This window comes from Papio anubis, chromosome 17 (genome assembly GCF_008728515.1).
Source record: "Papio anubis isolate 15944 chromosome 17, Panubis1.0, whole genome shotgun sequence".
NCBI classification, from domain to species: domain Eukaryota; kingdom Metazoa; phylum Chordata; class Mammalia; order Primates; family Cercopithecidae; genus Papio; species Papio anubis.
In genome coordinates this window covers 19,746,603-19,772,733 of record NC_044992.1, presented here as the reverse complement: position 1 = coordinate 19,772,733, position 26,131 = coordinate 19,746,603, and the positions used below count along the sequence as shown (strand labels likewise).

Below are 26,131 nucleotides of genomic sequence, written 5' to 3'. Positions count from 1 at the left end.
GGTGCTCCTCTCTCTTCTGCAAGCGGGCAGTAGGATCTGGGCCAAGCCCAGGAGCTGCCTGCACATGCGGAGGTCCTCAGGCTGCTGTTGGCTGTTAGGATTCTGAAGCTGCCTCCCTGGAATCGGTTCCCTGGCCCCACAGTGGAGATCAGAAAATCTACAAATGGGCCGGGCGCGGTGGCTCAAGCCTGTAATCCCAGCACTTTGGGAGGCCGAGACGGGCAGATCACGAGGTCAGGAGATCGAGACCATCCTGGCTAACACAGTGAAACCCCGTCTCTACTAAAAATACAAAAACTTAGCCGGGCGAGGTGGCGGGCGCCTGTAGTCCCAGCTACTCGGGAGGCTGAGGCAGGAGAACGGCGTGAACCCGGGAGGCGGAGCTTGCAGTGAGCTGAGATCCGGCCACTGCACTCCAGCCTGGGCGACAGAGCGAGACTCCGTCTCAAAAAAAAAAAAAAAAAAGAAAGAAAATCTACAAATGTCCAGGGAGCCCCTGGGGAGCCCCGAAGAGACTGCGCACTCCTGGAGACAGAACACAGAGCGGCTGGGTTTGAATCTGACTTTGCCACTTGCCAGCATGTAACCCAAGGAAGTTACCTCCCCTCTCTGTAAAGCGAGGCTGAACTGAGCACAGCACCTTCTGCACAACACTGCCGTGAGAGGGAAGCGCTCAGGGCCACAGGCTCTGCCACTGCTGTCATTATGTGTAGGGAGAGGACAGCGGTCCGGTCCCCGGCTCTTCCTCTTCCCCTCCAGGGTTCATCCCCCACACCAAGGGCAGAGCGGTCTTCAAAACCAAGGCCAGTTCATCATTCCCTGGAATCCCACGCAGCTGTGAAGGGACAGACTGCTGAGCCGTGTAGCACCCAGGTGGCCATTCTTTTTTTTTTTTTAATTATTATTATTATTGTTTATTATACTTTAAGTTCCAGGGTACATGTGCACAACGTGCTGGTTTGTTACATAGGTATACATGTGCCATGTTGGTTTGCTGCACCCATTAACTCATCATTCTCTTTTCTTTTTTGAGACAGGGTCTCACTCCGTCACCTAGGCAGGAGTTAGGTGGTGCAATCACTGCTCACTGTAGCCTCGACCTCCTGAGCTCAAGCAATCCTCCCACCTCAGCCTCCCAAGTTGCTGGGGCTATAGGCATGTGCCATTACACTTGGCTAATTTTTTTATTTTCATAGAGACAGGGTCTCACTAGGTTGCCCAGGCTGCTCTCAAACTCCTGGGCTCAAGCAATCTTCCTAGTTCGGGCTCCCAAAGGGCTAGGATAGTAAACTGTTTTATAAGTTGGTAGTGGTCATGGTTAAATGATTACATATGTTTGTCAAAACGTGCAGAGCATGCTGAAAGAAATCATTTTTACTTTATATAAACAGTACATTAAATCTTTCTTTCTTCTCCCCTCCCTCTCTCCCTTCCTTCCTTTTTTCTTTCTTTCTGAGACAGTCTTACTCTGTCACCCAGGCTGCAGTGCAGTGGTACCATCTCAGCTCCCTGCAGCCTTCAGCTCCTGGGTTCAGGCAAGTCTCCTACCTCAGACTCCCAATTAGCTGGGACCACAGGCGCACGCCACCACACCCAGCTAATTTTTGTAATTTTAGTAGAGATAGGGTTTTGCCATGTTGGCCAGGCCGGTCTTGAATTCCTGGCCTCAGGTGACTGGCCCATCTCAGCCTCCCAAAGTGCTGGGATTATAGGCATAAGTTACCATGCCCGGCCATAAACAGTACATTTAATTTTTTTTAATGAAAAGAAAACCAAACTCCTCAGCCACAATACAGGTACATGGGCTTCATTTTACTATTGTATATATTTACATATATCTTTGAAGTTTTCTAAAATTGGGGGGGAAAAAAAAAACACTAAGATTGCTACCGGAAATGGGTCCAAAAGAGAGGGCTCTTGGATCTCACCCAAGAAAGAATTCAGGGCAAGTCCATAGAGTAAAGTAAAAGCAAGTTTATTAAGAAAGTAACCGAATAGGCCGGGTGCGGTGGCTCACGCCTGTAATCCCAGCACTTTGGAAGGCCGAGGCAGGCAGATCACAAGGTCAAGAGTTTGAGACCAGCCTAGCCAACATGGTGAAACCCTGTATCTACTAAGAATACAAAAATTAGATGTGATCAACTTCCCAGGCAGGGCGGAAGGCCCAGGCATTCCCCGAACCTGGGGAAGCCGGCTGTCCCAGACTGACCTGCCCCAGGAGAGCCAGCAAAGGACACATTTGGCCTGGCCCAAGCCCTGATGATTTCAGTGTTATTTTCTGCATGCACAAAACATCTTAGGGGGGATGGCAGTGGCAGTGGCATCTGAGCCTTGCAAATTCCTGAGGTCTGGCACTCCGCCGGCCTCGGCCTCCCAAAGTGCTGAGATTACAGGCGTGAGCCACCGCACCCGGCGCAGCTTAACCTTTCTTTTCAGACCCCTTTGTTGATGCAAGTAAGGCTGATGACCTGTTTCTTGCTGGTACTGAGGATTATATCCATGTAAGAATTCAACAGAGAGACCAGACGCAGTGGCTCACGCCTGTAATCCCAACACTTTGGGAGGCTGAGGCGGGCAGATCACAAGGTCAGGAGTTCGAGACCAGCCTGGCCAATATGCTGAAACCCCATCTCTGCTAAAAATACAAAAAATTAGCTGGGCGTAGTGGTGGGCGCCTGTAATCCCAGCTACTTGGGAGGCTGAGGCAGGGGAATCGCTTGAACCCGGGAAGCAGAGGTTGCAGTAAGCCGAGATTGCACCGCTGCACTCCAGCCTGCACGACAGAGGTAGATTCTTCTCAAAAATAAAGAATAAAAGAGAAGTTTGCCTGCAATGGTACTGTAATTGAGCATTCAGAATATAGAGAAGTACTTCAGCTATAGGGCGACCAACACAAGAACATATGCCAGTTCCTCATAGAGACCGGACTGGCTAAGGACGATCAGCCGAAGGTTCATGGGTTTTAAGTGCTTGTGGCTCAGTGAAGCTTAAGTGAGGATTTCCTTGCAATGAGTAAAATTTCCCTTCTGTCCCTTGTCACAAGTTTAAAAACCTCACAGCTTATATAATGTAACCATTTGGGGTCTGATCCCTTTTTAACTTGGACTAGTTTAACTCCTTCATGCAATCCACTGAAAAGAGACATAAAAAAAATACTGGGCTTGGTGGCATGTGCCTGTAACCCCAGCTACTCAGGAGGCTGAGGCAGGAGAATCGCTTGAACCCGGGAGGCGAAAGTTGCAGTGAGCCGAGATCATCCACTGCACTCCAGGCTGGGTGACAGAGCGAGACTCTGTCTCAAGGAAAAAAAGAGAAAGTAAAGGAACAAAAGAAGGGCTATTCCATAGGCAGAGCAGTAGCTTGGCCTGCTGGACTAAGGATAGTTATAGTTATTTTTTTATTTTGTATTAAACAAGGGGTGGATTATCCATGAGTTTTTCAGGAAAGGGGTGAGCAATTCCTAGAGTTAAACCCCTTTTTAGACCACATAGGATAACTTCCGGAAGTTGCTATTGCATCTGTAAACTCTCATGGCCCTGGTGGGAGTGTCTTTTAGCATGCTAATATATTCTAATGAGTGCATAATGAGCAATGAGGACGCCCAGAGGTCACTCTCATCGCCATCTTGGTTTTGGTGGGTTTGGGCTGGCTTCTTTACTGCAATCTGGTTTTTTTTCTTTCTTTTTTTTTTTTTTGAGACGGAGTCTTGCTCTGTCGCCCAGGCTGGCATGCAGTGGCGCGATCTTGGCTCACTGCAAGCTCTGCCTCCCGGGTTCACGCCATTCTCCTGCCTCAGCCTTCCAAGTAGCTGGGACTACAGGTGCCTGCCACCACGCCTGGCTAATTTTTTTTTGCATTTTTAGTAGAGACAGGGTTTCACCGTGTTAGCCAGGATGGTCTCGATCTTCTGACCTCGTGATCTGCCTGCCTCGGCCTCCTAAAGTGCTGGGATTACAGGCGTGAGCCACTGCACCCGGCCTACTGCAACCTGTTCTATCAGCAAGGTCTTCATGATATGTATCTTGTGCCGACGTCCTATCTCATCCTGTGACTTTAAATGCCTAATTTACTAAGAATGCAGCCCAGCAAGTCTCAGCCTTACTTTACCCAGCCCCTATTCAAGATGGAGTCACTCTGGTTCAAATACCTCTGACAAGATCATGCCCCAAACCCTCCCAGGTCAGAGTCCAAGCCAAAGGCCCCTCAATCTGCCTGCAGGACCTCTTATCTCATCCCCTGTCCCCCAGGGTCTCTGTCCTAGCCACGCTGGCTTCCCTGTGTTCTGGGAATGCACCCCAGGGCCTCTGCACAGCCACTCTTTCTGCCCTTCCCCCTATGCCACCTGATTCACTCCCTCACTTCCTTCAAGCCTTTCTTTTTTGACATCGAGTCTCACTCTGTCACCCAGGTTGGAGTGCAGTGGCACAATCTTGGCTTACTGCAGCCTCCACCTCCCAGGTTCAAGTGATTCTCCTGCCTCAGCCTCCCGAGTAGCTGGGATTACAGGTATGCGCCACCATACCCAGCTAATGTTGGTATTTTTCGTAGAGACAGGGTTTCTCCATGTTGGTCAGGCTGGTCTCGAACTCCTGGCCTCAGGTGATCCGCCCACCTGGGCCTCCCAAAGTGCTGGGATTACAGGTGTCAGCCACCACCCCGACCCCTCCTTCAAGCCTTTCAAAAAAGACTTCACGTCAGCTGACGTCTGTCCTGACCACCCAATCTGAAACCATGACCTCCTCCAGGAGCACGCCCCCGCCCCCTGCTGAATCTCCCTCTGGGCCACGTGAAGGGCCAGATCATTAGTTTCCTCTTTGCTTATTGCCTCTCTCCCAACTAGAGCATCAGCTCCTAAAGGGCAGGGAGTTTTGGTTTTTTTGTTGTTGTTTTGTTTTGTTTTGTTTTTTTGAGACGGAGTCTCGCTCTGTCACCCAGGCTGGAGTGCAGTGGCGTAATCTCGGCTCGCTGCAAGCTCTGCCTCCCGGGTTCACACCATTCTCCTGCCTCAGCCTCCCAAGTAGCTGGGACTACAGGCACCCGCCACCGCGCCCAGCTAATTTTTTTATTTTTTTTAATTTTTTATTTTTTTATTTTTTATTATTATTTTTTTTTGAGACGGAGTCTTGCTGTGTCGCCGGGGCTGGAGTGCAGTGGCCGGATCTTAGCTCACTGCAAGCTCCGCGTCCCGGGTTCACGCCATTCTCCTGCCTCAGCCTCCCGAGTAGCTGGGACTACAGGCGCCCACCACCACGCCCGGCTAGTTTGTTATATTTTTTAATAGAGACGGGGTTTCACCGTGTTAGCCAGGATGGTCTCGATCTCCTGACCTCGTGATCCGCCCGTCTCGGCCTCCCAAAGTGCTGGGATTACAGGCTTGAGCCACCGCGCCCGGCCTAATTTTTTTTAGTAGAGATGGGGTTTCACCGTGTTAGCCAGGATGGTCTCGATCTCCTGACCTCGTGATCCGCCCGCCTCGGTCTCCCAAAGTGCTGGGATTACAGGCGTGAGCCATCGCACCGGGCCAGGGCAGGGAGTTTTTTGTATTGTTCGCTGTTGGGTCTCCTTATAACAGTACGTGGCATGCAGTAAGCGTCCAATATTTGCTAAATGAACTGATGACTGACTGAATAAATGATAACCTACGTCTCTAACCTGGTCTCCACATAGCCGGGTTTCCCCAGGGTAGGGAGGCAGAGCACATCCACCGACTGGATCAGACGGTAAATGCTCACTTGGTTCTTTTGTTTAGCCTTGTTCCAGAAGGAACTTCTGCAAGGTGAAAAGATGCTAGTGAGCTAAGGATATTCAAAAGCAGGGGAGAAGGAAGGGAGCCAGAGACAAGGAAGACCCTGGCTTTTAACTAGGCCAGGTGTGTGCTGGGCTCTGCCAGGGACTGATCAGAGAGGAATCTGCCCTGGATCTAGGATAGCTGGGGGACAGACACTAAATAAATGTGACTGCAGAGATGAGGGCTTCCCAGAGGAGGTGATGTCTGGACAACAGCATGTGCACTGGCCCAGAGTTGGGAACGAGTATGGCCTGTTCAAGAAATTTCAGGAACATGTTCTGGCCTCCCCAAACCACTTACGTGCTCTGGAGATGGAGAAGACACCTGAGACGCTCACGAAGTTACATCTTGCTTGCTCAGGAGTGCCAGCCACTATGACCCATCTGAGGTCAAGGACTTATCTGACCCCAGAATCACTTTCTGTCTCCTTGCATGTAGACTCACTCTCTAGCCTTGTTTTGTTTACAAACTCCCCAATACAAGACACACTGGTTAAAATAACAATAAAAATACGCTAGCAGAGGATAGTCTCAGTAAATATATCTGACAAAGGAATGGTAACTGAACAACAAAAATCACTCTAAAGAATTTACAAATTTAAAAAATTAATTTTGTGCCACAAAAATTGTGGCACAATTGGCCAAAGTGTTCACAACAGGATATCCAAATGGCCAAGGAGCATATCAAAAGAGGCTCAACATCTCCATTCAACAGGCCACCGCAAAAGAGAGCTACAGTGTGATGCCACTTCACATGCAGAATGGCTAACTTGGAAAAGACTGGACAATGAATGAAACTCACAAAATTGGTGGCAGGAGTGTAAAATGGTACACCCACTTTGGAAAAAGCTCTGGCAATTTCTCACAAAACTAAATATACACCTGCTATAAGATCCAGCAAAGGCCGGGTATGGTGGCTCATGACTGTAAACCCAGCACTTTTTGAGAGGCCAACACAGGAGGGTATCACTTGAGTCCAGGAGTCTGATACCAGCCAGAGCAACACAGAGAGGCCCTTATCTCTATGAAACTGAAAATTAGCCCAGCATGGTAGCACACACCTGCAGTCCCAGCTACTCAGGAAGCTGAGGTGGATCACTTGAGCACAGGAGATCGAAGCTGCAGTGAGCAGTGATCATGCCATTGCACTCCAGCCTGGGTTACAGAGACAGATTTTCTCTTATAAAAAAGTCCAGCAATCCATTTCTGGTAGCTACACAGAGGAATGCTACAATGCAGACCCTAAAAGACGTTTTTAAGAATGTCCATAGCAGATTTATTCATAATAGTCCCAAAGCAAAACAACCTAAATGCCCATCAACAGATGAATGGATAAATTGTGGTATATCCACACTACAAACCAAAAATAAAATTCTAAGCTCCCCAACTGACTGAATGGGTCTCCCCTCTTCCCCAGGGGGATTCCAAAGACACTTGAAAAGCTAGTTCAGGCCGTGATGGGAAGGGAAATGGGACATGCCTCGTTTATAACCCCCTCCCTTTGGAGTGTAGGCACAACTGACCAGAATTAACATTAAAATATACATCATGGCCAAGTACGGTGGCTCACGCCTGTAATCCCAGCACTTTGGGATGCTAAGGCGGGCGGATCACCCGAGGTTGGGAGTTCGAGACCAGCCTGACCAACATGCAGAAACCCCGTCTCTACTAAAAATACAAAAAAAAATTAGCCCAGCGTGGTGATGCATGACTGTAATCCCAGTTACTCCAGAGGCTGAGGCAGGAGAATCGCTTGAACCCAGGAGGCAGAGGTTGTGGTGAGCCAAGATCGTGCCACTGCACTCCAGCCTAGGCAACAAGAGCGAAACTCCGTCTCAAAAAAAAAAAAAAAAAAAAAAAAAAAAACATAAAATATATATAGATTGACAAAACAGACTCATTCTTTTCCTTTTTCTTTTTTGAGATGGAGTCTTGCTCTGTCACCCAGGCTGGAGTGCAGTGGCACGATCTCGGCTCACTGAAAGCTCCGCCTCCCAGGTTCACACCGTTCTCCTGCCTCAGCCTCCGGAGTAGCTGGGACTACAGGCGCCCACCATGACACCTGGCTAATTCTTTTTCTGTATTTTTAGTAGAGACAGGGTTTCACCGTGTTAGCCAGGATGGTCTTGATCTCCTGACCTTGTGATCCGCCCGCCTCAGCCTCTCAAAGTGCTGGGATTACAGGTGTGAGTCACCGTGCCTGACCCAAAACAGACTCTTTGTAGCACTAAGATACCAAATTCCAACCTGACTCTGGTAGAGCATCACATGACAGATAACAGGCTCCGAAAGAAATGAAATAATTTTACCCAAAAACATATTCTTTGACATATTTTGGAATGGCCCTGCAATACCATCTCTTGTGGGGAAAATTTGCATGTGTGGAGAATTTCCCTGCCTTTCTGGGTCTTTTCCTGATTAAGGAGAGATTGGACTAAGAGTCTGACACCTTTCAAAGTCCTAAAAGAGACATTTACCATCTATTCTTTCTGAAGTCTGCTATCAGAGGCTTCATCTACATAGTAAGAACCTTGGCTTTCCACACACCCCCCTTATCTTAACTCTTTCTGACATCAACTCTTTAGGAAAAGCTTAACTCTTTCAACCAAATGCCAATCAGAAAATCTTTGAATAGGGGGGCAGGGGGGAGGGGCGGGTGGCTCGTGCCTACAATCTCAGCACTTTGGGAGGTCGAGGCAGATGGATCGCCTTTGCCTGGGCAACATGTTGAAACTCCATCTCTACAAGAAATACAAAAAAATTAGCCCGGTGTGGTGGCCCACACCAGTGGTCCCAGCTACTTGGGAGGCTGAGGTGGGAGGATCAGAGGATTTTCTCAGTAAATATATCTGACAAAGTAATGGCTTGAGCCAGGTAGGCAGAGGTAGCAGTGAGCCAAGATGGCGCCACTGCACTCCAACTAGGGTGACAGAGTGAGACCCTGTTTCAAAAAAAGAAAAAGAAAATATTTGAATATACCTATGACCTGTAAGCCCTCACCACCTTCTGGATGGCCGAACCAATGTACACCTTACAGGTGTTAGGTCTTTGCCTGTAACTTCTGTCTCCCTAAAATGTATAAAACCAAGCTATAACCCAACCACCTCCGGCACATGTTCTCAGGACCTCTTGAGGCTGTGTCCAGGATCATAGTCACTCATATTTGGCTCAGATTAAGCTCTTCAAATATTTTACAGTTTGGCTTTTTTTGTTAACACAACGGAGTAATTACTCAGTGGTGAAAAAGATGCAACAACAGGGATGAATTTCACAGATAAAATATTGAGCAAAAGAAACTGGACATCAAAAGTACACATTGGGCTGGGTGCGGTGGCTCATGCCTGTAATTCCAGTAGTTTGGGAGGCCAAGGCGGAATGGATCACCTGAGGTTGGAAGTTTGAAACTAGCCTGGCCAACATGGTGAAACCCTGTCTCTACTAAAAATACCAAAATTAGCCGAGCGTGGTGGTGTAGGCCTGTAGTCCCAGCTCCTCGGGAGGCTGAGGCAGGAGAATCACTTGAACCCAGGAGGCAGACCCTGCAGTGAGCCGAGATCAAACCACTGCACTCCAGCCTGGGCAACAGAGCGAGACTGTCTTAAAATAAATAAATAAATAAATAAATAAATAAATAAATAAATAAATAAATAAAATAAAATAAAATAGTACATATTGTATGATTCTGTTTACATGATGGTCTAGAGAAACCTAATTAGTCAACAATGCTAGAAGTCAGGGATAGTGGTTAAATCAAAGGGTAGGGCATTGCTGGGAAGAGGGCCCTAGGGAACCAGCAATGTTCTGTATTTTGATTTGGATGGTGGTCACGCGGGTATGAACATGAAGCTTACACCGTAATTAACAAAATATTAAAAGCAACCTGTGTGATTCACTGCATAGCTATGGGCAACAGGAGTGCCCCTTCAGGTGAACAAGAGGGGAGGGTTGGGATCTAAGGTTGAGCCTAATTAAGTCGCCTTTCAAAGAAGTCTGAGCCCCAAGAGTCCTGTGTGCCTTCAATCAAGTCCCTGCCCCTTTCTGGGATTCAGCCTCCCCATCTGTGGAGTGGATCCAAGGATCCCCAAGGCCTCTTCCCGCATTTCCACCTCCCTTGGGAGAGGTGGCATTTCACTTCTATCCCAAACAAGGCTTCACAGGACAATTCCTTCCCAGGAGCCAGTAGCCACCCAGGCTGCGCACACGGGTGGGTACGTGCTCCTTGCACCAGTAGCCCTAGGGCACTAACTGCGTGAGAATTCATGCATGTCTTTCATTGCCTTAGGCTTCTATTTGCTCAACTGTAAAATGTAGTCAAGCATACCTATTTCTCAGGTTTCTGGTGATAAATTTCAGCGCAGTGTTTACTGAGCGCTTCCTGTGCTCCAGGGCTTTGCTATACACAGGTCGTGCACACAGCAAGTGCTTAATAAATGGTGGCTGCCTTGGGGACGATTAGAATGTCCATACAGGTTATTACGTCTTTTTTAGAAGGGTCCTTGCAGGGGTACCAAAGTTGCACGTGGGACAAACGCAGGACGGAAAAGCAGCCCGGCGCCCGGCGGCGTCCCGTGTTGTTTTGTTTGGGGCTGCGAGCCGAACGCGGCCGGCGCGGTCCCTTTAAGAGGTGACTGGAATGTATCAAAACAAAAAGGCCAGCGCGTCCACTGGCTGCGCATACTTTACTGTCGACCCTCCACAGCTGATTTCCACCAAGCCCCCACCTCATACTTTATTTCGCTTGCCGCCCGCCGCCGGGTGTCGGTTTCAGCGCCGCCGCCTGCGTCTCCCGGGCCCTAACTACCCACCGCCTGCCGCCTGCGCCCGCGCCCAGGCCCGCCGCGCGCCCAGGCCCTCGCCAGCGTCCGGGGCTACCGCCGGCGCCGCCCGGGTCCCAGCGCCGCAGCCCCGCGCGCAGATGGCGCACTCGGCATTACGCCGTGCGCTGGAGCGCGCTGGAGCAGAGCTGCCCCATCCGCGTGGAGCACGACCGCCGGCGCCGCCAGTTCACTGTCCGGCTCAACGGTAACGCGGCCCCGGTCCGCCCCGACCTTTTGTCTGCGAGCGAGCGGGACCCGCCGGGGCCGCCCCCTTTCTGGGCGCCCGTCCCCCGCGCGCCCGCGGCCCGGTCCCGGCCCGCCGCCCGGGAATGCTGTTGCGAGCGTGCGCCGCGAGGTGGTCTTGGGCGGCCGGAGCTCCGGGCGCGGGCTGGGTTGCCCTCGGGGCCAGTTGGGGGCGCGGTCGGCGCTCCGGGAAGTGGAACGGGCTGGGCGGGGTCAGACTACCCGAGAGAACAGGGGCCAGGGCGGACAGGGGCCCCTGGAAAGGCAGAGGCAGGAGCTGGGGCCGTGCGGGTCTCCAGTCTCAGCCGCAGGGGAACCGCACCTGCTCAGGCCCAGTTGTTCACGGCTGTTGGGCACCCACTGAAGGCTCCTGTTGGAGATCCTGGAAAGGTGGTCAGCGGTGACCTGTCCCCTTCTGCGGGTGTTATATGGCTTCTTGCTGCCCCTGGGAATCTTAGTCTTTCTACACCTGGGAGGTCTGCGGACCTGGGGCTGACCGCGAAAGGGGCTTGTGGTCCCTTGGGGGGAGTGTTGGAGGGGGATGACTATCACTATCAAGACTTCAGTGGCTCTGGGACTGGCCATTTGCCTCACTTCTGTGTGCCTCAGTTTTTCCCTCTCTGCAGTGGGAATAACACCAGTGCACACCCCATTGGCTAGCTGTAAGGATGAAAGACTGTGACAAATGTAAAGGATCAGACCAGCTCGTGGGGCATTAGTAAGTGCTGGTAATTGTGGCCGGATCGTGATTCGTGAAGCCAGAAAGCAAGGGCAAGTCCTCCTTTAGTGTAGAGAAGTTTTTGTTTTTGGTTTTTTGAGATGGAGTCTCACTCTGTCACCCAGGCTGGAGTTCCTGTGGCACGATCTCGGCTCACTGCAACCTCTGCTTCCTGGGTTCAAGTGATTCTCCCGCCTCAGCCTCCCGAGTAGCTGGGATTACAGGCACCCACCACCACGCCCAGCTAATTTTCGTATTTTTAGTAGAGACGGGCTTTCACCATATTGGCCAGGCTGGTTTTGAACTCCTGACTTCAGGTGATCTACCTGCCTTGGCCTCCCAAAGTGCTGGGATTACAGGAGTGAGTCACCACGCCCAGCTGGTGTAGAGAAGTTTTGACTGGCCCATCCCGCTCAGGAGGTCCCAGAGGTAGGAAGTAGAACTACAAAAACAGGGCCATGAACTCCCCGTGGCCCATCTCGCCCCAGTGGGAATGTCCAAGCTGGACCAGCCCTTAGAGGCCACTGTGCCCATTTTCAAGAAGGGAAGGTGGAGGGCCAGGAAAGGGAAAGGTTTGCCAGAGGTCAGGCCGAGAGTTGGACAGAGCTGGGATGGCCTCCTGACTGGTCTGACTCCCTGGACCGTGGGGCTCCTGTGAGCCACGTTTGGCTTCAGCCAGGAGGGGCCTCTGCCAGATCTCCGATGCTATTTGGAATGTGCCCAGTGTCGAGCGAGGCCCCACTACTGCTTCGTAGATGGGACTGTCACAATACCCTGACAATGTTGTGACATACCACCCTGTGTTACAGATGAGGAAACTGAGGCTAGAGACCTTAGGAAATGATTGCCCAGCATCGCCCAGAACTTCACCGTTGGCCCAACCAACCCTACACCACCAGGCAGAGGCCAGTCCTGCTACTGCTGGGGTGCCGGCAGGGCTTAGCTGGCAGTGACATTCGGGGCCCTGGCCACTCGGGGAGAGAGAGCTGGTGGCTTTCATATCCTCTCTTCTGAGGTTCCAGAGCGGCCTCTGGTTCCCTTGGGGGCTCGGGAGGCCCATTATCCTCAAAGATAGAAAGAAGAGGGGATACATTGGGGTTTTTTTTTTTTTTTCTCTTCCAAGTGGGTACAGCCAAAGGACAGCCCTCCAGAGCTGGCTGTGGTCAGGGCTGTACATGCCCAGCCATATTTCTAAACTTACCCCCTTCTGGAACTTACTGCCCAGATAGCTGACCACAGATGTGGCTGGGGATCTCCCCAGCCACAAGCCCAGGGGAGAGAGAAGAGGGAGGCCAGAGGCCCCCAAGGGAGTGGCTGTGCAGCTCAGGGTGGGGCTTTTCTGGGCTTCCAGGCCGCACTGGGTTTGGGTGTGTGTGTCTTGGGACCAGAGAAGGGTCGTCTGAGTCTGGACCCAGGCCTCCCTGAGCTGATCAGGACAACAGGCCGTGGTATCATTCCCGACCTGTAAGGCAAGCCTGGAGGCTGGCGCTGTTGTGCCCACTGAGTGATACAAACACTGAGGCTGAGGGGTCAGCTAGCCCCAGGCGCCTGGTGCGGAAGTGTTCCTAGGCTGTCCACATAGCAGAGCTAGGCCGATCTCTCTTCCTGCGAGCTCTGGTTCTGAGTGAGGGAAAAAGTTTGAGCAGCTTCGTTTATTAAGCACTTAACAGCGTTCTAGGAGGCCCGGTGCACCTGGAGTCTCTTTATTTCATAGCCGCACAGCACAGGGAGAGGGGAAACTGCATTTCCCATATACGGATGGGGAGACTGAGACATGGGGAAGTGAAAAGACTTGCCCCAAGTCTTGCACCACAGAGGTGGAGGAGCTGTGATTCACCCCGTAAGTATTTTGTTGAGCGCCTACCGTGTACCAAGCACTCTTAGGTGTTGGGGTCTCGTGTGGCTGACAGAGAGGGAAATGGACAAGACATAGAGTCCGTTTGAATGTATCCTGGAAAACAAGGGCTCTCATGAGAGGTGCAGGGGGCAAAGGTGAGGCTGTGTTGGGCAGGGCTGCTATTTAGAATCTTGTGTCCAGGACGCCCCTCCCTGGAGGATGGCATTTCAGTGAAGACCCGAAGGAGTCAAGAAACAGAGCTACAAGAGGGAAGAGTGTTTCAAGTGGAGGGAACAGCAAGAGCCAAGCTCTGCAGTGCCTGCGATGCCTGGTGTGTGCAGGATGGATCGAGGGGTCATGGGGAGCACGTGGTGCAGGGCCTGGAGGCCGTTGTCCCGTGGACTTGGCTTTGACTCTGAGGCACCTAGGAGGGTCCTGAGCAGAAGAAAGACGGGATGCCCTGGCTCCCTCTGGCTGCTGCTCTAAGGGGAGCAAACTGTGAGGACCAGGACAGAGCAGGGAGGTGGTTACTTCACTAGTCCAGGCACTGCCACGAGGCGTGGGAGAAACGCCTAAATCCTGGACAGATGTGGAAAGAAGCATGGCTGTGACTTGCTTTTGGGTGATGAGAGGAAGGCTTGAGCTCGGGCTTGTCTGATCCCACATCCCCGTTCTGAAATGCAAGCTTGTCATCACTTCGTAGATGGGGAAACCAAAGCACACAGCCTGTAGGCAGCTAAGCCAGAATCAAGCCCCTAGCCTTCATCTGAGGATGGTTTCTGAAGGTTGCAGACAGCTGGAAGAGACCCCCCACCTCCTGGGCAGCCCCTTCCTCAGCCTTCCCTCTCCCTCACAGGCAGGGCTATGTGTCCCACTTGCTGCAAGGGAAGGGACACTTGAAGGTTGCAGAACCGTGGAACTTTCTGCATCCTCCCTAACCCCCATTTTGCAGAGAGGAAGACTGAGGCCCCAGAGAGTCAGCTGCTGCCCCTGGCCTCCCTCAGCACCCCTGGATGCAGTGGAGCTGAGACCACAGCCCCAGGCCTTGGGAGGTGCTCAGATCACAGCCCCAGTATGAGGCCCCTGGCTGTGTTGGGCTGGGCTAGACCAGAGTCCTCTGGGGAGGGGAGGGACCTATGGCTGAGCCTCTCCAGGCTCACAGCTCCCTCTGCCTAATCCACCAATGAGCCACCAACATGTGGCTCCTCTCTGATCCAGGCTCTACTTACAGAGGTGCCGGAAAAGCCAGCCAGGGTGTCTGCTTGTCCTTGTCCAGGGCCACCGTTCCGGCAGCCTGGGCTCTGCCTCCGTCTGCCTCAGTGTCCTCATCTATATATTTTGATCCGCCAGCTCTTTTTGCGGGGCGGGTGTGGGCCGAGTGGAGAAAGCAGAGGTCAATACCTTCTGCAGACTCCACATCTCCCAGAGGTCTTGCCCCTGTCCCCTGTCTGCAAGCTTTGGTCTTTCTCTGTGATCGCCTCCCCTGACAATTTCCTGGCCCGCTTTGGTCCTGAGGTTGGGGAGGGGCAGAGAGAGCATGGGGGTACAGAGACCCAGGGACGGGTCCCCCACGAGCAGAGTAGCTTTAACTTTTCTCAGACCAGCCACATGATGCTGGTGGGGTTCTCATGCCCAGGAGGGAGGAGCGTGGTGGTGATCGTCCCGGGACAGGTGAGGTCTCTGGGGCAGAGAGATGTCGGGACTGGCGTAAGATCACCTGGCAGAGTTGAGACTGGAACTGAGGGCCCTGCCCTGCCCTAGGCTTGCTCCTGTGGCTCCCAAGTGACAAGTACTGACCCCCTCTGTGCTAGTCTGAGGTCTGGAGCTCTCAAGGCAGCTCTTAGAGCCTAGCCCAGATAAGGGCCTGGGGCCCGGACCAGGCCCAGAGACCGTGCCTATGTCGCTGTGAGCTGAGACAGCAGGATCCACGGTGCCCAGAAATGAAAGCGTGGCTGACAGTGCTACCCTGGTGTCCTGCTGTCCCATCATGGGGGCTGCGGGCAGCCAGTGGAGGCTTCTGGGCAGGTGACCTTTGGGCTCACCTGGAATGAGAAGGAAGGGTTCCCGGAGGCCCTGGGCAGAAAGGTGGCAGGCAGGGGAACAGCCACCAAAGCAGGGTGGCCAGAGAGGCAGCTGGACCCCAGGCACGTTTAGAAAGCTGTGTCCACAGCCCTGCCGAGGGTCAGGTCAGATGAGAAAGGCAAGGCGAGGAGGAGCCAAGGACCTTGGTCAAGCTTTGGGGACTTGGGCATTTTCCTGGGATCTCCAGACAGGTTTGGGGCAGGACAAGGAGTTGAGCGCGAGGACCGGTATTGCATTTGTGGGCTGTGTTGTGGGTGTAGACACTTGTGACTGGGTGGCCTTTGAAGGCCCTCCAAGGTGGGGTTCAGGCCCTGGCCGGATGCTCCGAGGTTGCCGCCCAGGAGCCCGGCTCCTCGCCACCCACTGCCATGTGGTCTGGCCCATGTAGGGTGTCCATTTAAACTTGATCTTTTCCTCACATGTAGCCCCACCACCACTATGGCCACCCCAGATGCCCTCTGTTCCCCTTTCAGCCTGAAGACCCTCCTTTGACTCAGCCCTATCGCCAGTCAACTCCACACACCTCCCTGATTCTCATTCCAGGTGAGCCCAAACATGACCTGTCCAGAGGCCTCCCCTGACTGCCCGCAGCCCCCATGATGGGAGCAGGACACCAGGGCAGCACTGTCAGCCACGCGTTCATTTCTGGGCACCGTGGATCCTGCTGTCTCATCTCACAGTGACACAGGCACAGCCTCTGGGCCTGGCCCAGGCCCCAGGCCCTTATCTGGGCTAGGCTCTAAGAGCTGCCTCGAGAGTTCCAGACCTCAGACTAGAACAGACGGGGTTAGTACTTGTCACTTGGGAGCCACAGGAGCAAGCCTAGGGCAGGGCAGGCCCCTCAGTTCCAGTCTCAACTCTGCCAGGTGATCCTACGCCAGTCCCGACACCTCTCGGCCCCAGAGACCTCACCTGTCCCGGGACGATCACCACCACCCTCCTCCCTCCTGGGCCTCAGTTTCCCCATCTGTACATGGGGCTGTGAGAATCCTACCTGTTTAGTGGGATGGTTGTGAGGATTGTCGTGTGGAGAGAGCAGAGCACAAGCCTGCCCCATCCTGGGGCTGCACACGCTTGGGCCACCACCGTTCCTGTCCTGCTGTCTCCTGGGAGCCACAGCCCGAGGTGCGGGCCCGGCTGTGGGAAGGCCGGCACGCTGGTCCAGCCAGTTGTCCACAGGTCTGCCGCAAGGCCCTAGTGTGTGTCTGGCAGAGACAGAACAGCAGTTGTTTTAGTTGGACAAATATTTCTTGGGTGTCTACCCTGAGCTGGGTGCCTGGAATATGGTAGTGGCTGAGCTGTGCGATCACTGAGGGCCAGTGGGAAGCAGAGGCCTCCCAGGGTCAGGCCCATCCATGGCCCAGGTGGCTACTCCAGAAACGCTGACGCAAGACGTGCACAGAGGAGCAGAAATGAGCTTGCCAGGCTTCTGGTGTCCACCTCCCTGCTCTGCAGGGACTGTGCTGGAGCAAAAGCTGAGCTCTTTTTGGTGGCTTGCAGGGCTCTGTGTGGTCTGGCCCCAGGATCTCTGACTTGGCTTCCCAACCCTCACCCCCGGCTTGTTTGGGCCCAGCCACTCTGGCCTCCTTGCTCTTCCTTCAACCTCCTATCCCAGGGCCTTTGCACATGCTGTTCTCGCCAGTGGATGGCTCATACCCCACATCTCCTTTGGGGTCCCTGTATGCCCTCTTTACAGTGGCAGCCCTGCCCCTCCCCACCCACCCCTCCTCTGCTGTGTAGTGATCCTTGGCACCTGTCAGCTTATCACCTGTGATGTATGTATGTATGTATTTAGAGACAGGGTCTCATTCTCACCCAGGCTGGAGTGCGGTGGTCTGATGCTCACTGCATTTTAGGCTCGCAGACTCCGGTGATCACTCCGACAGTGGCCTCCCCAGGCCAAAGCGCGGACCATGGTGGCAATACTGTGCTCCTTCCCTTTTAAGGATGGAGTTTTGCTCTTATTTGCCAGGCTGGAGTCACGATGGTCGGAGGTCTGCGGCTCCTGCAGTCTCAGCTTCCCGGGTTCAAATTCTCCTGCCTCGAAGCCAGAGTAGCTGGGATTACAAGTACCAGCTACCACACCCATTAATTTCTGTATCTTTAGTAGAGATGGAGGCACCACCCGTTGGCCAGGCTGGTCCTCAGACTCCTGACCTCCAGGTGATCCAGCCATGCTCCAGCCTCAAAAGTGGGATTATAGGAGTGGGTCACTGTACTACAATGATTTTATTTTATTTTTATTTTTTTTTTTTTTTTGAGTTGGTCTCACTCCTGTCACAGGCTGGGGTGCAGTGGCGGATCTCAGCTCACTGCAAGCTCCGCCTCCCGGGTTCATGTTCTCCTGCCTCAGCCTCGAGTGGCTACAGGACTGCAGAAGCGCCCGCATGCATGGCCCAGCCTAAGAGATTTTATATTTTAAAGTAGAGGCGAGGTTTCCACCGTATTGTAGGATAGTCTGATCTCCTGACCTTGTGATCCACCGCCCGTCTAGAGGCCTCCCCAAAGAATGCACAGGATTGGGAGGCAGGCCACAGCGCCCGGCCTTATTTTATTTTGTAGAGACTGGAGTCATCATATTTGCCCAGGTTAGTCTCAGCTCCTGGGCTCAGGCTGATCCTCCTGCCTCCTCTACTCCTGGAGGTGCTGGGATTACAGGCATGAGCCACGTGCGGCCCTGTATTATTTATGAGTTATAGCCCCACTTATTATGTGTCTTCCTCAGTAGGTAAGATCCATGAGGAAGAGTTCCATCAGTTTTGTTCACTGCTGCCTGCCCTGCAGCCCAAACACGGCTGGAACATAGTAGGCCCTTAATGAGCCTGGGGTCATTACATGGCCAGGTTAGGTAGGCAGCTCCCTTGGTGACTGGGTCAGTCTCAAAATAGCCTCCTCTCTCTGCTCGCCTGTCCTGGGTGAGTTGAATTAACCCCAGCAGGTGGGGAGCCAAGAACCACATCCCTTGCTGTGCAGCCAGGACAGGCGGCAGTGGCCACAGCTGGGCCTTGGCCAGGGTGGCAGGCACAGTCCATAGAAGGACAGTCAGGCCCACAAGGCGGAGGCAGCAGGGCCGGTGCGGGGGCGGGGCTGCAGGCATGAGGGGAGTGGGGCTGGGGAACCCTCAGCTGGGCCTGGCAGGAACGGGGAAAGGGCATCGGTCAGAGGGAAATGCCTAGGCGATGGCGGGTGCAGGAAGTAGCAGGTGTGTTGGTGGAGCAGAAAGAATGGCTGTGGCTCAGGACCTGCGGGCCTGGGCTCCAGCGTCATCTCGGCCTGCTGTGTGACTTGGATCCCTGGATCTCAGTAGTTCCGCCTCTGGAAATGGGGAGATGAATTGTAGCCATCTCCTGAGGCTTTGGGGAGAATCAAAGGAGAGACCAAGGGCCAGAAAGCCTCCTTGCTGCCGTTGGCCCCGGTTCCGGTGGCCCTGGACTAGTGGTTGGACCTCTTGGCCCGTCAGCCTTCCCCTCGTGTCGCCCAGCGCAGGCTTTAGGGGCAGATTCTCTGGGGCTTTGAAGTTAAAGCACGTGAAACACAGCGTGCTTTTAAAGAGTGGAGAAAGACACGTGGCGATGAATGTCTTCTTTTAGTGCCAGCGTGTTGAGTCTCCCACCTTGGAACCTTTGCCCTGGCCATGCCCCTGCACCACCTTCCCGGCACTCCCCTCTCAACTCAGAGGCTTTGGGGAGAATCAAAGGAGAGACGGAGGGCCACTGAGCTGGGCACGGTGACTTCCCCTCCATTGGAGGGGCCTCCCTGACGGCCCCCTCCCAGCTTGTTTATTTCATTCACACACTTGGCGCTCCCTGAAACTAGAAACCTCAGTGTTGTCCTAGGCTCCCCTTTCCCTGCTCGACCACATCCGAGCCATCAGTAAATCCTGCTGGCTACACTTTCAGATACCATCCAGTCAAAACACTGCTCTGCACAGCCACACTGCCCCCGCCCTGGTCTGTGTTCCGTCTTCACCCTCTGGGCTCCCTACCCCTGCTCCCCATCCGTTCTCCCCACAGTGGCAGCAGAATCCGTGAATCGCATCCGTCCCTTTGCTGAGGGGCTTCCAGTGGCGCCCAGCTCAGAAGGCTTAGGAGGCTCTGCAGGACCTGCCCTATCACCTCCCTGCCCCCATCTCTTCCCTTCCCCTCACCCACCCCACTCCAGCTGCTCCTCATTCAGGCCCACTCCCGCCTCAGAGCCTTTGCACTGGCTGTTCCCTCTGCCCAGAACACTGTTCCCTCAGAATGGCTGGTACCCTTTCCTTCCTGTCTTCACCTGCCCCCATTCCCTGGCATCCTACACATCCACTTGCTTTTCATGTTTATTCTTTCTCCCGTTTCGGTTTCATGGGGGTAGGACTCCTTGTCTGGCTTGTTTGCTGCTATATTCCCAGCATCTGAAACAGTACCTGGGGCTCAGGAAACATTTGGTGGATGGATAAGTGGATGGGTGGGTCGATGGATGCATGGCTAGGTGGACAGGCAAACCGATGAGACACTGAAAACTGTGGTTAGGAAAAACTTCAGTTCATTGTTTGCCCAGCAGGAGTTTGGGGTGGACTGGTGAGCTCCAGGCCTGGCAGGCCTGGTGGAGTGTGAAGACGCATTTGTTACTGTCTCCCGTGTCCAGCGTCATGGACTCTGCCACGGGCCTCTGATCTTGCCTGCTGCATCTCGGTCAGGGTCCAGCAGGTGGTCGTGATGCGTGGCACAGCGCTGCCTCTCTTGTCTCTTCATGCTCTGCCTTCGTCGCAGATTTGCCGAGCCCTGTTCTGTGTCCCATGCTGGGTCCTGGGGCCAGATCCGGGGGTGTGGTGGGGTGGGGATGCAGAGAGCAGGGCTACAGAAGGGGTGGTAGGGCTCTGGGATGCTAAGACTGACGTAGTAGCAGAGGTTCAGGTGTTCTAAGCACTACTGTAAGCATGTCACAGAGGTTACCTCATTTAATTCTCCAAACCACCCTATGAAGGACATTTTATTGTATCCCCACTTTATGGATGAGGGGACTGAGGCGCCGAGAGGTTATTCAGGATTTAGCTGTAGCAGTTGAATGGCCCCCAATGCCTGTCCCTCCACCCCAGCCTCTGCACCTGAGTCCACTGGGATGGGAGTCAGCATAGGCTTACTTGTCTCCACAACCCCCAGGATGTCATGACCGGGCCGTCCTGCTCTATGAGTACGTGGGCAAGCGGATCGTGGACCTGCAGCACACCGAGGTCCCAGATGCCTACCGTGGGCGCGGCATCGCCAAGCACCTCGCCAAGGTAGGGCAGGCGGCAGGGCCAGGCGGGAGCGGGGACGTGGGGGCTGCCACCCTCCCTCAGAGGAGACGGTGGCCCTGGTGGCCAGTTCAGCCTGCTTCTTGGCCCTGGATCCTCTCCGGGCCGGTGGCAGCCTTTCTGGGCCCAGGCTCCTGTTCAAGACCCTGGCGTGGCTGAGCCTCCAGGATCCTTACACACCTCCTGTGTGGCAGGTGCTTCGTGGGAGCCCCATTCCTGCCCCCAGCCCCTTCATCCTCAGGGAATCCCAAATCCCAGGCTGTCTGGAGAGAGGTTTGGGCTTGGGGAAGGGAGTTACAGCCAGAGCAAAGCAGGCCCTGAGGGCTGCTGCTGGGACTTAGCTGGGCCCTCGGCAGGCTTCCCTCCTCCACCCCCACCCCGCCAGGAGAATTGCAGGCAACCTTTGCCCTCCGTGCTGCCTGGGGCATGGGGGCTTGTACCTCCCTGGGGAGAGGTGATATGTTTTTTCCTTGTGTACTGGACCAGTCTGTGGGGATCATCCCAGGTGATGCTGAAGCAAGAGAATTACTGAGCAGGGCAAAGTGGGTGGCCAGGGAGCCGGGGCCTGGGGAGGGAGCAGATGATGCCACCTTTCTGGTGCCGGCTGCAGGCCCTGACCACTCTCCTCTCTGCCCGGCTCCCAGGCCGCCCTGGACTTCGTGGTGGAGGAGGACCTGAAGGCCCATCTCACCTGCTGGTACATCCAGAAGTACGTCAAGGAGAACCCCCTGCCGCAGTACCTGGAGCGCCTGCAGCCGTAACCCTGGCCTGCAGGCGGGAGCGCTCCCTGCCGGACTCTTCCACGTGGCCTTTGCCCGGCCCTACGTGCTCTCAGGAACCTGGTCCCACTGGGAACAGACTCAGAGTTATTTTTGTAAGGACACTTATCTGTGCTCCACGTCCAGATCCCTGGAGGCCGCTGACCAATGATGGGCGGTGACCCGGTAACTGAGGTGGCAAGGAGGCCGGGTAGTCCCTGCAGCTCCCTTTCTGCAGAGACCAGCAGCTTCGTGGGAGGCCTGTGGGCTGCACTAGGGGCTAGAGCCAGCCTGCATCCCGCCCGCCGGGTTCCACGTGGAGATCAGCAGGAGGGCCAGTGCGGGACCCCTGCTGCCACCTCTCCTGGGCCCGTGTCCTTTCTGGAAATTAGGAAGGTGTGCCCCAGAGCCAAGAGGAGCAATAAGAAACCTCGTGTGCCAGCTTCTGAGGGTGGCAGCGCCAGACCCCACCTGCCACCAGCGCTGCCCCTTTCTCAGACCCCCATCCCCAGTACAGGCAGGGCCCTGGAAGGGAGCAGCTCTCACTGCCAGAAACCAGGAGAGTGAAGGACTGAGCACTGGCCAGGCTCAATTGCACGTGCGGTTCACACATGTGAACACACAGGATGTGGTCTACAGGCGGGCTGGTGGTGGGTGCCGTGGGTGTTTTCCTCTCCTTGGTACCCCCACCTTTTTTTTGGCCTCTCGTGTAGGTTCTGCAGGAAACCAAGACCCCATCCCCCTGGGCTGCTGTCCCCTATACCCCTGTCTGCTGGGAGCAGCTCCAAGGGGCCCTGAGCAGCTGCAGGCCCGCCCCTTGCTGGCCTTGGCCACCTGCCTGAGCCTTCTCCGAGAAGATGCCTTGGAGCTGGGGTGGGAGAGAGGCTGACTGTTCTCCAAAAACTGCCGTCAGCATCCAAGAGGAAGAAACATCAGGCACAGGGGTTTCTGTGCTGCTGCCAGACATCAGTGTCCTCTTTTGGGCTGGCTAAGCTGGATACACTCTGCTGCCCATCCGGCCCTGGGCTCCTCCCCAACCCAGCCTTCCTGGGTGCAGTCCGGGAGACACACCAGCACACTTTGGTGGGACCAGCCTTTCCCGGGCATGCTGGCTTCCCCTGGGGCTGGCTCAGGTCCTGCCCTCTTGTGTCAACTCTAACAAGGGTCAGATTCGTCCCTGCTCCTCTGTAAAGCTGGAGGGTGACCCTGGAGCCAGGGGCCCTTTAGGGCTGAGACATTGGTTAGTCAACACCACATCCCTTGGGAGTGATGCATTCCCACCAGGCTTCGGGGGGTGTCAGGCTGGGCTCTGGGCAGTACAGGGAGAGGTCGACTCCCCCGGTGCAGCGGCGGTGGTTGCCATGGTGACTCCTCCCTTTGACTCCATGCGCAGGCGCTGGCTGGCCTATGGTTGCATTTTCCACTCACCTCCTTGCTATCCCCAGTCTTGGCACCGAGACCCCCCGCATTCCTTCTCCAGCCACAGCAGCTCAGGGGTCTTCCTGCCTGGACACAGGACCATGGAGACCTGCATGTGCAGGGAGGCCTGGCATCCTGCCGATGGGGGTCCTGGAGCCCCAGAGTCTCCTCGAAACCCCTGCTGTGGGTCACAGCGTGGACCAGCAGGGGTCACCATCCCAAGCACCCCCCACATCCCTGCCCCTTGCCCTGTGGCAGATGCTCCTGCCCTGGCCTCCAGGAATTTGGCCCTTTTGCAGAGGGCTTGTGTGAGAGGTCGGAGGCAGGAGGTGGGCCGAGCTGCTCCGGGTCCCCTCCAGGGCTAGGGGTGGCCCATTGCTGGCAGAATTTAAGGAAAGAGGAAGTTGTAGGCACAGAGGATGGGCAGCCAGGCCTGGGCCTTCCCCTTACTGTCCCGGGGCAGCAGGGCTGGGGGCCTCCTTTCCCCTCCCTGTGGTCACCCCCTTCCCATGCACACGTCCCTCCCCACGTTCAAGCACGTAGTCCATCATGACCACCCAGGAGCTCAGTGAGCTGAGGCTGTGTCCCTGTGGCCTCCAGCCCACCTTGCAGTGGCAGTACAAGGAGGCCCCCACCGGAAGCCCTTGAGAGCCAGGAGGGAATGGGCCTGGCCCCACCCTGTTCCCACGCTCACCTAAGATTCCTCCCCCTGTGTTCTAGCAGGTGACTCTCCATCCGGCCAGCCCACAACCAATACTTGAACCAGGAGGCTTGGGGTGGTGGAGGCCCGCAGAGGCCCTGGGCCCAGGAACCGAGGCTAGGGCTTTCTCAGGAGACCTGATCCAAGCTCCCGCTGGTATGACCTGGCCTCGCCTCGGGCTGCCTTATATCACCGCTAACCCACGCCGGTGGGGCTAGGCAGGGCTTCGTGGGACCTGGCCCAAGGTCTCCAGCAGAGCAATAACCACATCTCCCCAGGTCAGGTCGCCACAGACACCGTGCCCTGGAGCCCCCAGCTCATCCCGTCTGGTGCTACCCTGTCTGCCTGGCAGCCCAGCCTCACCCCTCCCATCGGGTCACCTGGGAGTCCTTGGTAAGGATGTCACCACATGGGGCCGGTTTATGCATCTGGGCAAGAGCCAGAGTGGGGCAGGGGATGCTCGGGGGCCTGCAGGTCTCCCACAGAGCTGCTTTCCTGCCCGCCTCACCCTGTGGGTTTCTATTTTCTTGCCCAGTCAAAATAGGCAGTGACTCGTGCCTTCCCTCCTCAGGGCCCGTGGCAGGGTGTGGACCCAGCTGGCCCCGGGACCGCCCCCTTCCTCATTCTCCAAGCTCCTCAACAGGTCTCAGAGGAACGTTTCCGTAAAAGGTGTGGCCTGACTTGCAGTGCTGTCCCCACACTGTCACCTCCCTCACAGCAACCTGCTGGTCAGCCCTGTCCTTAACTGCTGGGGAGGTTGAGGTGGGAAGGGGGAGGCAGCCTTCCCTCCCTGGTATCTGGCCTCTCTTCTCAGTCCTCAGCCCAGCCTTCAGTGTGGAGAGCGAGACCCTGAGTGGCACTGGGGCTTGGCTGAGGTCTCCCCGCAGGATAACAATGACTTCAGGACCCCAGACCCCTGTCTGGGCAGCTCTGCCTTTCCAGCTGGCCCAGCCCCCACATCACAGTTCCCTGCCATCTCCAGGTGCAAAAGGCCCCGAGGCCACAGCCCAGCTATGAAGCAGAGTGACTTCGTGGGGTTTCCTAGGAAGGGGCAGCGATGTCATGCAGGAGATCTGCTGTGCCATAAGAAGTCGCTCCTTTGGGATTTCTGGTCCACTGCAGGGAGGTGAGGCCCAGCCTCATGTCAACACATGCCCATCAAGGAAAGCTGTGGCTAATGCTTACAAAACAAGTGAAAATCTTGCACCAGGCCCAGGGCCATATCTTATTCCATGCCAGCTGCTGAGGGAGGGAACAGACTGCAAGACAATTTCTCCTAGTTCCCACTCAGGGTTTCATGGCTACTCAGAATGAAAGAGAAAGTGTCAGGCCCGTTGCAATCTTTTTTTTTTTTTTTTTTTTTTTGGAGATGGAGTCTCGCTCTGTCGCCCAGGCTGGAGTGCAGTGGTGTGATCTTGGCTCACTGCAACCACCACCTCCCGGGTTCAAGCGATTCTCCTGCCTCAGCTTCCCAAGTAGCTGGGGTTACAGGTGCGTGCCACCACACCCAGCTAATTTTTGTATTTTTAGTAGAGACGGGGTTTCACCATGTTGGCCAGGCTGGTCTCGAACCCCTGACCTCAAATGATCCACCCGCCTTGGCCTCCCAAAGTGTTGGGATTACAGGTGTGAGCCACCTCACCCGGCCCCGTTGCAATCTTATTCCACTTTGTTTTCACAGCAGTCCCGTGACGTGCCTATTATTAGGCCTATTTGATAGATGAGACTGAAACTCAATCAGGGGTCACAAGCCAAAGCCCATGCTACTTGAAGGGCTCAGGATTCAACCCAGCTCCCGTCCTCTTGGTGGCATCGAGCTTGTGTGATACAAGGTCTTATGTCTGCTTGTGGTGACATGGCCTTGAAAGCAATAAACATAAAACTTCCAGCAACTTCCCACTCAGCTGCAAGCCTGCAAAGGGTCCTGCCTCGAGCCATAAGGTGAGCGGCTAACCAGTGCTGGGCTGGTATGGAGAAGGCTGAATCGCCTGTGAGGCTGGGGTTGTAGGCAGGAATATTCACGGAGCCCCTGACCATACACTCACACTGCTCTTCCTGAGTTCAGGGTTCTTGGATTTGCTCAAGTCCACCCAAATATCCCTTTACGATTCTCAGGGTCCCACTCCTTCCAGATCCAATGCCCTAAATTTTACATAAGAGTTCCGGCAAGGCTGTGAATTCAACTTGTGTTGTAACTGCAACCTGCAGGATCAAATTTAGGGTTTTCAGTTGTATCAGTCTTATGGCTACAAGATATTAAAGAGATTCTTTTCTGGTTATCCAAGATGCTGTCTGTTTTTCTATCAAACCCAAGAGTTGGGTTTATCACTTCTGCTGCCTCCAGTGTAGTCAGAAGCCAACCGTCTCTCCAGCTGTCCCCGTGACATGAAGGGCTTCAGCCATTTGGTCTCTCAAGCTTTGCCTTCAAGAGACGCTTCACCCCAGGTGCTTAAAATAGGTGATGTTTTAAGGACTAGTTTTGTCACTGAATGCTG

General features: G+C 54.6%; 1 protein-coding gene across 1 annotated transcript in view; it reads left to right on the top strand.

The window, feature by feature from the left end:
• NATD1 (N-acetyltransferase domain containing 1) overlaps positions 1-25,920 on the top strand; it is a 39,896-nt gene extending 13,976 nt beyond the window's left edge. Inside the window, exons 3-5 of the mRNA XM_003912470.5 lie at positions 10,556-10,809; positions 20,626-20,744; positions 21,404-25,920. Coding sequence (XP_003912519.2) covers positions 10,556-10,809; positions 20,626-20,744; positions 21,404-21,520 — 490 coding nt within the window. The 3' untranslated portion in view covers positions 21,521-25,920. The remainder of the gene's footprint in view (positions 1-10,555; positions 10,810-20,625; positions 20,745-21,403) is intronic.
• Positions 25,921-26,131: the final 211 nt, after the last annotated feature.